This window comes from Chrysochloris asiatica, unplaced genomic scaffold, assembly GCF_000296735.1.
Source record: "Chrysochloris asiatica unplaced genomic scaffold, ChrAsi1.0 scaffold00062, whole genome shotgun sequence".
Classification (NCBI taxonomy): Eukaryota; Metazoa; Chordata; class Mammalia; order Afrosoricida; family Chrysochloridae; genus Chrysochloris; species Chrysochloris asiatica.
The window spans coordinates 10,232,333-10,244,297 of NW_006408580.1; the positions used below are offsets into that span (position 1 = coordinate 10,232,333).

At 40.2% G+C, this 11,965-nt stretch overlaps 1 protein-coding gene across 4 annotated transcripts in view; it reads left to right on the forward strand.

The window, feature by feature from the left end:
• Positions 1 to 11,965, forward strand: part of CASK (calcium/calmodulin-dependent serine protein kinase (MAGUK family)) — a 548,810-nt gene that overhangs the window by 281,199 nt on the left and 255,646 nt on the right. For all 4 annotated transcript variants that reach the window (XM_006864257.1, XM_006864260.1, XM_006864259.1 and 1 more), the window contains exon 4: positions 8,129 to 8,206. In XM_006864257.1, the coding sequence (XP_006864319.1) occupies positions 8,129 to 8,206 (78 nt within the window). The remainder of the gene's footprint in view (positions 1 to 8,128; positions 8,207 to 11,965) is intronic.

Consider the following 11,965-nt stretch of genomic DNA (forward strand, 5'->3'; position numbering starts at 1 on the left):
CTTCTTCTAGTCAAGTTCTGATCATCCAGCCATCGAAGCCAGGTCAAGTGGGTCCTATCTGCAAGTATGGGTGTTCTTGTGCCTTTCCCCTCACTTCATATCAGCTGGATGCTTCACTCTCCGCTCTAGTCCTCTGTGGCCATGTCACTGCCTCTGGGCCCAGGAGTCCCTGTGTCTTGCCATACTGCTGGCCATCCAGGTCTCCACCCAGGTTCACGGGGGTCTATTGAATGTGGTCGGGCTTAGCTTGCAACTTCATTGCTGTTTTTCTCCCCTCCTCCCCTATTGGTGACCAATGTGGTCACCAGCCAGACCATATGCCTGATCATGTATTCCCCTTGAGTCTCAGTCTTGGAAGGGAGTTTGCTCTGAGGGGTCCCGACCGCTTGCCTTGATGGCTCCTGTGCAAACAGCTTACTTGTTCTTGTAGTAATCAATCAGACTGCCATTATTGTTTCAGATTTTTCCTGCCGGTTTTTCTTTCACAAAGTATCTTCTGTTCTAGCAGCTAGCTCCATCCAGGCTGGTCTACTCGTCCTTTGCAGTGGAAATTTCCTACCTCAGTTGGTTCTGGATAGGGTTCTGGATTCCACCTATGGTCTTGTGTAATATAAAGGCTCCACAGGAAGCCTCTTTCACTGGGCAACTTCTAGCCCTCTTTAAGGTATTCCAATTAGTTATAGGCTGAAGATGGACTAAAAGCTTTCTGTAGTGATGTTTCTGGCTATTCCTTTCTCCCCACCTCAAGTGTCTGTTTTACAATGGTAGGCAAGAGAAACCAAGATTCAAAAGACAGCCAAGCATCTTAATACTAGTCCCCTCTTTTACCCCTTCAAACTGTGCCTCAATCCCTGTATCCCGGAGCCATGTTGTTCCAAGGTTGTGCATACATCATAGTTTACATCTGTCCCACTTAGCCCATACGAACCTGCCTAACTCTTCTCCTATCAGCCTTGTTCTTCCATTCCCCTCCCACTTCTTGTGTATTGCCCCTCACCCCTCTCTCCACGCACCCAAGCTATCCTGTGTCTATTCCTTACCCTGAGTCTATCTTCCCCTCCCCTTTTCTCATCCCATACATCCTGGTGATCAGCAAATATATGCACATTTTTTTTCCCCTTTTGGTGTAGGTTCTTTTTCTTACTCTTATACAGTAATGGTCCTATGCAGCATTTCTCCTTTTGTGACTAATTTCACTCAGAATAATGTCCTCAAGGTTCATCCATGTTATGTGGTGGCTTGCAGCTTTCTTGTTGTTCTTCAAGGTAGCATAGTATTCCATTGTATGTATGTACCACAGTTCGTTTATCCATTCTTCAATTTATGGGCACTTAGGCTGTCTCCATCTTTTTGCTATTGTAAATAGTGCTGCTATGAACGTTGATGTGCATATATCTACTCGTGTTATGGCTCGTATCTCTTGTGGGTAAATACTAAGTAGAGGAATTGCTGGATCATAAGGTATGTCGATTTCCAGCCTTCTGAGGAAGCGCCATTTTGCTTTCCAAAGTGGTTGGACCATATTGCAATCCCACCAGCAATGCAGGAGCATCCCAGTCTCTCCACATCCTTGCCAGCACTTATTGCCCCCTACTTTTTTTAATCTTTGCTGTTATTGCTGGTGTGAGATGATATCTCATTGTTGTTTTTAGGTCACACTTTTGAATAGTATTCATTACATGCCCAATCTGTAATCTCTTCCTCAGAAGCCAGCTGTTGATACTTTCAGAGAGTTACTCTAAAAATATAAATTCAAAAAGTTTGGATTTGGTTTTATTAGACGCAGTTTTATTTGATCTATTTTCTTTAAGGCATTTGTTGTTGTTGTGAAGTGCCATGGAGTCAGTTGCGACCCTATTGGGTTTCCAAGGAGCAACTGGTGTGCTTAAACTGCCGATCTTGCAGTTCAAAAGGCTTTGCAATCTGGCGCATTAACCCACAGCGCCACATATTTGAAAAGCCTGTTTTCTTTGTTTCCCTCTTTTTCATCCTGCTGTTACGAGCAGAAATGAAAGTTTGGGAAGTAGCTGCATCAACCAAAGCATTCCCTCTGAAATCCCCTATCTGAGGGATAGTTTTCAATTGGTGAAGAGTTATCAGGCATATCTAAGATAATTTCTCCTTGATCAGTAAAGTTGATGTAACAATTCCACTTGATATAGATTTTTTTTTAAAAAAAGTCTCCATCTAACAAATTAACTGGGACTACTCTGAATAAAAATGGTGCACATCTTCTGTAGAACCCAAAGAAACAGGTTGGTAGTGTACTGAAATTGGTTCCCTGTTTGAGACCCCCACAATATTAAAGGATCAACTACTCCAGGGTAGAGGCTTTTGTAAGCATATGAGGTTAATGGGATGAAATAGTCCCGCAAGTAATTTGCAAGGCTCATCATTAATTTGAATGATAGTCTCCCCTCATGAATCTAGAGTGGCCATTGGAAAAGTCTCTATGTGTTCCCCAGAGTTCCCCTGGTGGGTTTTAGAAGAGAAGCCATTATATGGGCTAAGACTCATTATATTTTTTTAATTTAATATAATCCTTCTGTAGGTGCTCAGATCTCCTGCAGAAGTAACAAACGGCAGACTGGGTTTTCTGACTTCATTAATTATGATTGCAGCTGTTGTCATTAGAAAACCATCCACCTATTTTGCTGCAGCTGAGAGGCTGTTTAAACTGCTTTCCCTGCTCTAAGGTTTGAGATAGCTTGTAGGCAAGGTTTGTCAGATTGTTGACATGCATAGTTTCTTAATTTAGTTGATGGTGTTTAACAAGGTTAGCAATTTCTTTTTAACAAGGTTAACAAGGTTGGCAATTTCCATTTAAAATATACTGAAAAGCAACATTGGCTCTTGGTTTAGACACACCAGAATGTTTCACAGAAATTTTTGCTAACTTGTCACAATAATTATAGGCATTTTTATCTTTTGCTTGCTTGCCAACTTAGACTTTTTCCAGAGAAGGCTTTAGGGATGGCTGGAGTGGCTTTCAACAGTCTTGCTGGCCATTTCTCTGTCCTCTTCTAAAAGATCTTTGTCCGAACCTATTGGCTTAATAATTAAAGCCTGCCATAAAACATATATCGTAATTGACAAAGATCAGGTAAACCAGGTTGCAGTTAAAAGTTTATGGATCTTCACAGTGATTAGGTAATTCCTTTACAATAACAAGGAGGTTAGCCTTTAACCAAGGAGAGTAAAGGGAAGATCTCTGGGAATCTAACTTTAAAAGGCATTTCTGTAATGGGTTTACGTGTCAAAGTGGTTTCTTTTGGAACATCTCCAAGATAGTAGGAAAGCTGTGTTAATGGGTTTTCACTAGAATCTGTAAGATGACAAAGGAGTTTTCTCAAAGGATTTTCAGAATAGGAAGCTAGATAGAGAAAGGCAGCAGCCAGTGGAGCCGAGGAATAATGGGACTGAGGCAGACAGTTTACCAGAGTTGGTGGTGGTTATGTGCTGTGGACTCTGTTCCGACTCCTAGCTATCCTGTATAGGGTTTCCGAGGCCAGAAATCTTTACAGGAGCAGAAAGCCTCATCTTTCTCCTGTGGAAGGGCTGATAGTTTTGAACTGCTGACCTTGAGGTTAGCAGCCGGACTCATAACTACTATGCTAATTTGCCAGACAGAGTTGTTAATTTCCCCAAGTCAAAACTGCCCCAAAGGCCAATGATTATTTAAATCTTACTTAGTAAGTGAATGCCAGCAACCAGTGCATAAAACAGTGGTGGGGTCATAATTCCTAGATATCTGTATAGCAGGAGTTTCAGAGAATGGTTTGAACAGTCCTTAGATATGGCATTTTCCATCTTTGCTAAGTAATATCTCCTGCCAACAAGGTGCACTAAAACCTGGTGTGCCCTTTGAGATCCGCCACATTTTCAAAACCTGCCAGTAGATGGCAGACTTTCCACACAGATGAGGAAAATCGGGATAAGAACAGGAACTACAAAACATCCAGTTCATGGACAGAAATAAAAGGAGAAACAAAAATAAAAGATTAACAATAAATCCAGAAGATCCAGGCCACAAATTATGAGTTTAAATCCAGGAGGCTTACTCCAGGCAATCCCTGAGAGATGTGTGAAAACAGAAAAGGTCAAAGGGCTTGATGTTGGTGCCAGGCTCCATGTTCATTGATCACTTTCAGGAAAGATGTCTTTGCATCTTGCTCATGGCACAAAAATGTCTTAGAGGAAAAGATTCTGACCCTGTTAAAATCAAACAAAATGATTTCTTGAAGGCGTAAGAATATTCAAAAGGGGGAATCATAGACTTGGAGCATATGGAGACCATGAATCCAAGGGCCTACCAGCTGTTTCATGAGGATAGATATAGGCTAGACTCAAGAGTTAACAATAAAGATTTTTCTAATTGTCTAGCTAATGTAAGTCTTTCTGATTGGCTGTTTTCAGTAAATCATTATGAACATGTATGGAAAAGTTCTTTATGTAAGAAAGATATGCCCAGGCAAGTTCCCTATTTAAGCACTTTTCTGCATACTAGTTAATCTACTTTCAACCACATTCTTACTGTTTACCAACATTCATGGGTGAACTTCTCAGGAACAGAAGCAGAACTTTAGGACAAAATGGACTCTGAGTCAGACTTTGTGTCAGCTATTTTAGTTATGCCAAACACCTCAAATTTTGCAGTGCCCTTACACATTCCCTGAAAGTATCTTATGTAAATGGACTTTGATAGCAATCTGCATCAGAAAGCCCTAATAAAACATGCTAGTGTCTTCTGTCTTAATTAACCAAAGGGCAGATATTCCTTAGTTAGAGACTTGGATCTGTATACAGGTTAACAACCAGTCAGAATCTAAGAAGGGTCAGAGACCAGACCCTGGGTCACACATTTTACTTTGGTTAAGTGTCCTATAATTTCATCAAGTGTCCTCCACAGAAATCTCCTGTTTCACAATGGAAAAGTAAAACATCTCAAGAAAACTGTGATTCTCTCATTCTGATGTCTTTTTCTGTCCTCAGGGATCAACCAGGCTAATCTGCATTCATCCTTCAAAATAACATTTCCCCCACAACAGAAAGAAGTCAAAACTGTTCAGCCTCTCTAGTAATCAAAGAACTGCAAATTAAGATAATCACAAAAGACTTTTTCTCCTATGTTATTGGCAAAGATTTAAAAACATAGTCATCTGGTGGAGGCAAGGTAGAGGAAAGCACAGTTTTAGACTTAGCAGTTGGAGTCTCTTGTTTTTGTTAAGTGCCATGCAGTCAATTCTGACTCATAGCAAACCGGTATAGGGTTTTTAAGGCTGTAAATTTTGCAGGAAAAGAGAGCCTAATCTTTCTCCCAAGGAGAAACCACTGACCCTTGTGGTTCACAGGCCAGTATTTATCCTACAGAGCCACAGCACTCCCCTATTTGATTGACAAAGATTTAAAAGAATAGTCATCTAGTAGAGGCAGAGGAAAGAACACTTTCAGACTTTGTTGTTAAATGCCATCCAGTCAATTTCCACTCATAATGACCCTGTATGGAGTTTCCGATGGTTTGAACCACCGACCTTGCGGTTTAAACTGACCTTGCAGTCCAGTGCATTATCCAGCAGCACCATACCAGGTCTTAGTAACTAGACTTAATCTTGTTCAAATGTTTCTGGTAGTGTGTATATCAAAAGTGTTATTAGATCCTTGATTTATAGCAGATAATCAAAGTTGTGTACAAGGATACACAATTATATGCCTCCAAATTTTATTTCTGATTGTGGAAAATGGGCATTGTCATACTTCAGAGTAGAGTAGGTCATAATAGAAATTGACGTTGGAAAATGTTCATTAGCTATTAAATGGACACTAGACAAAGTTGTAAAGCTTTGTAGAATGGCCGAAATATTTTTATTTATATGAAAGTACACCAAAGTCTAAATAATATAATCAACTCTAAAGCTGTGAGTATGTTGAAAATATAAAATATACTGACTGTTCTTCAGGACTTTACACTGTTGTTGAATAGTTTGAACATATGCATCTGTTCTCTGCATATCCTGTACATAAGTGTAACAATCCTTCCTGGGGAAAGTACTGGTTATAGACAGACTGGAATTTGAATTCTGTCCCTGTTGTGTACATGTTCATTCACTTGGATAAATTATTTTAGAATGAAAATGATGCTGACCTCCCAAAGTGGTTATAAGAAGGAAGGGGGGAGTTTTAACAAAGAGAATTTCTCATGGTGCCTGATCAATAGTAAGTCTGTTCGGTCCTTTATGTTCTCTTGTAGCTATTCTCATTTCCTGCAGAGGGTAGATTGGAGACTGATCTATTGGATTAATGAGTGAATATACGAGATACTGAACTTGAAAACATTTTGTAAACCCTAAAACATCATTAAAATGTTAGCTAACTACTAATATTTGAATAATCTCATTAATACATGCAATGATTTTGCAAAGGAGATATGTGTGTACACATGCACACTAAACGTTATGCTATGAGCCGTGTAGAACTTAAGGAAAGAAGACATTAATGTGGCTTGCAGTCATTGGAGGGGACTTCTTGGGGAATGGAATTAAGATAGAATTTGATATGGGAAATACTATGGTGTGGATCTGTGGGCTGTGGGTTAATGCGTTGAACTGCAAGGTTGGCGATTCAAGTTCACCAGCCGCTCCTCGGAAACCCTATTTAAGGCCGCTATGGGTCGGAACCGACTCAACGACACTTAACAACAACAACAACATATGTAGAAGCATTGGACAAAAACAAAAAAAAACAAAAAACAAAAACAATATATTCAGTGAGTAGTAATAGGACTAGTAACAAGAGTAGTAATAAGACTAGAGAGCAAGGTTTCTTTGAAAGTCATTAGACAGAAGATTAGGAAGAAGAGGTAAGATGTGAAGACCAGAGGCTTTACCCCTCCCAAAGAGCAAACTGGGGTTTCTTAAAATTCAAGCAAAGAGTTTTATTGAAGGGTTAGAGTAATGCAGATCAAGCTGTGGCTAATGAGGATCCATTAAAGCTCTCTGTGAGAGGAACTTTCCACAGGAACTCTCAAGGAAGAGTTCTAATTAGTTGACATTTACAAAATCGTGCTTTAACAGTCACACAGTGCTGGTGTGGCGTTGTGGGTCAATGCTCTGGACCGCAAGGTCAGTTTGGACCTCAGGGTCGGCGGTTCAAGCTCACCAGCCGCTCCTCAGAAACCCTATACAGGGTCACTAAGGGTTCGAACACACTCAAAGGCATTTAATAACAACAACAATTATGAGATTCCCTTAAGCATTGTTTTGTTAATCCTGAAGTGTGAATATTGTAAATCTGTGGAGATTTGGGGGTAAGATTGAATAAGTGTTCTTCTTGGGAGCATGCTAGGAGAGAAAAGGGGGAGAGGGGAACCCAGAGGTTTCCTGAAGTATTCTGACGAGCTGAGAGTTAGCTCAGAATGAGTGGTTAACAACAACAGAATTTGGCCTATGTCCTGGGCAGAAGCCTCTCTTTATGTCAAGCACCTAGATTTGGGGGACTCCTTCATACCTCCTTGGGAGAAGTAAAGAACCATTTTAAGTTTTAGAGGAAGATGTATCACCAATACATCAATGCTAGAATATGTTCATAGCAATTAACTTTGGGGAGTGGGAATTCAAACAAAATTACAGATCAACTGATAATTTTTTCCTTCCCCTCTGTATAGCTTGAACTTCCATTTAGTGGTGATGCCTGCAACTAAATGTTTTAGAGTCCATGTTCTATTCTTAAAATATTATATTGTGTGATTGAATATAGGTAATTTTAGAATTTGATTTTAAAAAGATTTCTCATGAGCCCAGGTGTGATAACAAAGAGTTACGGCATTGCCATGAATTGGAATAAACTCAACAGCAGCTAATCACAGCAAAGATTTCTGGTCAATTTTTTGTACCTCCTATTGTTACTTCTGTTTCTTTGCTCCTTCTATTTCTTTCCCTGTAGATTTTGAACAGTGAAATGGTTATGTTGTCCTTTATGCTTCATATCTATTTTTCATGGAAAGGAGATTTAAATAACTTACTCATTACCTATGTCACTTAATAACTGGCTGTGATGTGTTCACATTCAGTGTTGTCCTTTTCTTATACTTTTTGTACTTTTTCTTAAGTTCTTTTTTCATTTTTATCTACAGTATGGATGGAGCAGATCTGTGTTTCGAAATCGTAAAACGAGCTGATGCTGGTTTTGTGTACAGTGAAGCTGTAGCCAGGTATGTAATCTGCATCGAATCCCCAGAGGTAAAGGTGAAAGTCAAAGAAAATGATAAAGAACTCGCATGAAGTCAGCTGCTCTTAGAACTGATTTTAGCACACTGCTGCTCTTTCCTATAAGGAGCACATCTGTTTTCACGTGTATTGGTAGAACCACATGGTAACTGTCAATGGAAAATACTGAAAAATGACAGTTTCTGTTAACATTACAGGTGGGTTGCTGCTTTAGCATCAGTATTGGTATCCTTCCTATTTCTGATGACTTTTATTCAAGAAGAGATGTGAGAGCTCAGGAACCATGTGGCCTTTTATAATGCTGCCACCAGAGACTAGCAGAGCTGGAAACGGTTTGGCTCCTACCTAATGCAGCTCTGAGCTCAGGGTGGCTGAATGGATCGACTTTTTTTATATTCATTGCTCTGCTTCCTCCAGGCTGATCAACAAGGGACCTAGCCTCCAGAGAGAGCAGCCATAGATACGGCACAAAATAAAAAATAAGCTCAATTTGGGGTAACTCCTTTTTTTTTTTTTTTGTACTACTAGTGCTAGGGAGAAAAAGCAAATGAAACTATATAAATTAATTGTAATTCTTTCAATCCTGCTATATACATGCTAGAACTGAGGCTAAAATATCCTGTTTATTTTGTGCCACACTCTCAAAAGTCGACTGTGGTCTTTTTAAATCCCATTTTTCTATTGGTTTACATTCTTTTCACAACTTTAAAATTTTTTAAATCTTTTTTTGTGCTTGTCATTAATAAATAATTCTTTAGTACCAAACATAGCCAGTGATGTCTTATGAAATTAGGGAATTTTTTGCATATCATTTTTGATAATTACTTCTTAAAGAATTTGAGGCCACTTGCCTTTTTGTACTTTACCAGATTGATATCTTTCAGTAGCAGCATAAATGAGAGAAAGCTAAGAAGGTTTGAATGTTGATTTTCTCAAATGATGAAGAGGATTGTTTTTCCATTTGGAACCAGAGTAACACTGGAAGATCTGGCATGTCTGCTGCCAGGGTTACTGTTTAACCAGTACTATTTCTACTTGGTCCCCCAGTCGCCCTTACTGTTTCTCTGTAGCTTAGAGTCTGGCTCTACCCCTGAGCCAAGTATCAGGATAGGTAGGGCAATTGTGTAAGTAGGAATGGTGTCATCTAGTGAAATGCCTCATGGTCTCCCCCAATACTGATCTCAGTAAAATAAGTAGAAGTCTGTATCTATCAAGATGAAAGCCTGGTGGTTTTGCAATCCACCTGTATTTGCTGTTAAAATAATAGTTTCATGAAAAGAATTTTCCAGAAGAGGCTAGAAAAGAGTAGCTTTGGGGACCAGGAGGTGATATTGCAAAGAGAGAGGTTTAGACAAAAAAGGTGCAAGACTCACCCTCATAATAACAGCCCCTACCACCCAAAACAAAAAGGTGGTCCCACAAAGGATTGTTAGCTATGTTTCCTTTTGTAGAGAAACACGGATCAGGCAATGAAGAGCATGTAGATTCCTCTGGTAGAAGGGCTTGATCAGATGGTTTCTCACTTTCCTTCTCTTCTCCTCTCTGATTTTCCCTCTGCTGGAAAATTTAGTGTGCATCAGTATTCTAGTGAGACCAACTGCAAGGAGACTCTGAGACACCAACTAGTAATCAAATTGATAATGTTGTTCTCTAACTGGCTGAGTTTCAAGATCTTTAGGAGAGCAGCAAAGCATAGCTTACAATAAAACTGCATTTAGTCCTTAATACAAACCCAATTCATGGCTACTTCTGTCCTTCTAGAGGTGACAAGTGGTGGAATAAGCTAACACATTAGATTATCAAAGCAAACGCAAACAAATTAGAGAGACCTTCTTTTTCATTTCAGGGATGCAAGCAGTCAGAAAGTTCAGACATAGCAAAGAGAGGTCTGGATTGTCAGGGTAACTCCCAGATCATCCCCGTTCCACATCAGACATGCACCTCTGGCCCAGAAGACATGAGATCCTTACATAGGATTTGTGAGATTCTGCACAGAGGGGAATATTTCTGTGGAGCATCTGTGATCTGTACAACATTCTCCAGGAAGTCATGGCTGAACAGTCTCGAGTTCTTTTTACTCTAGGTAAATAAAGAGTCTCCATGAGTCAGAGTCTACTTGATAACTACTCATTCCTTAACCAGGGATATTCTGCTGAGAGAATTTCAGAGATAAGGCCTCTTCCTCTTAGCAAATATCATATCATTAGTCTGTTTCCCCAGAAGTTGAATCAACAAGGATAATAGAGTGAGTCACCTCCCTTCTTGTAAGTCCCGAAGTAAATGCCTCCTTCCAAAGGGAATGAATGGACTGTGGGTCAGGTCTTTCCTTCCATAGAGTTACCATCTTTCCTAGCCCTTAGGACAGATGTATACTGGTTATTATGATGCTTATGAAGTAAAGCTTTTTGATTAAAAGTATAATCAGTAACTCTAAAACATGCAGGCAGATACTGATACTTACTTTACTCTGCTTGCAAATTGTTCCCACACAGAGCCTCCCAGAATCAGGACTGGGAGGGTGAAGAAAACTTAGTTATATCTGTCATAATTTGGAAGGAAAAAAAAAAAATCCTTCTGCCATCCCCCACACACTCCAGACGTTCTGATACGTATATAATTTTATCTTTAGGCTAAATCGTTGCATACTCAAAATCCTCATCCATTGAACTTTGTTGTTGTTTTTCAGACTTATGAAAGTACAGATAAAAATTTTGTATTAATACTGTGTATTCAGAGTAGTCCGTTCTATGGGGCAAACTATGTTCACTTACTTAATTTGAACTCACCTACCTCCGATCGTGTGGAAGTGCAGTAAGAGCTCTGCCAGCAACAACACAGAATACCCAACCAAACAGGCTCAGGGGCTGGTCCCAGAACTCTGAACCACATATAAAGGAATATTTAGAAGGTTGGAAGGCTTGGAGCTAGGGGATTTTGGCAGAAGCAAGAAATCTATTGCTTTCTAGTCCGGGACGCTCAGCTGCTCCAGGAGCCACCATCTTGGGTGAGACCACGTGGGGGAAGGATTGGAGCAGCCACAGACACCTGGCAGAACCGCTGAGATAAAGGTGTGGACATTCTTTTCTTTTGGTAGCTGTTCATTGGTCCCTTGCTGGCTGTTCACCTCCATTCTGGTGACTATAGGGCTGCCTGAGCTAGTGGGCACCCCAGCCCCACCCTTGGAGGGTTCTACTACGCATGCGCACAGATCTCCTCGAAATTTAAACAGACAGTTTCCAATTAAAACCAAATGGCCACAGCCGGTGCTGAACTGTTTACCACTAGAGAAAAAGGCCTGAACGGGGATTGTGGGGCAGGACAAGCAGACAAAAAAGGAAATAGGCCGAAAATGAAATCCTAAGTTCCATCAGAGCTCATCACTGAAAACTATGAATAGCAGAGAAACATTGTCAGATACAGGACCGGAAGGTGGGAAGGCACTCAGAATGCGACTGGGGGGAAAAATGCCTCCTCAAAGTAGAGTTGACCACGATGATGTGAATAGAGTTAAGCTCGGGGGAGACAAGCTCACAGAACCTTCATTTGCTGATGGCCCACAACTCAAGATGAAGAGAAACAGCTGTAAACAGCCATTGAAAATTGGAACGTGGAATGTGCGAAGTATGAATCTGGGAAAATTGGAAGTTGTCAAAAATGAAATGGAACGCATCAACATTGATATCTTGGCATTAGTGAGCTAAAATGGACTGGTATTGGCCATTTTGAATCTGATAACCACATGG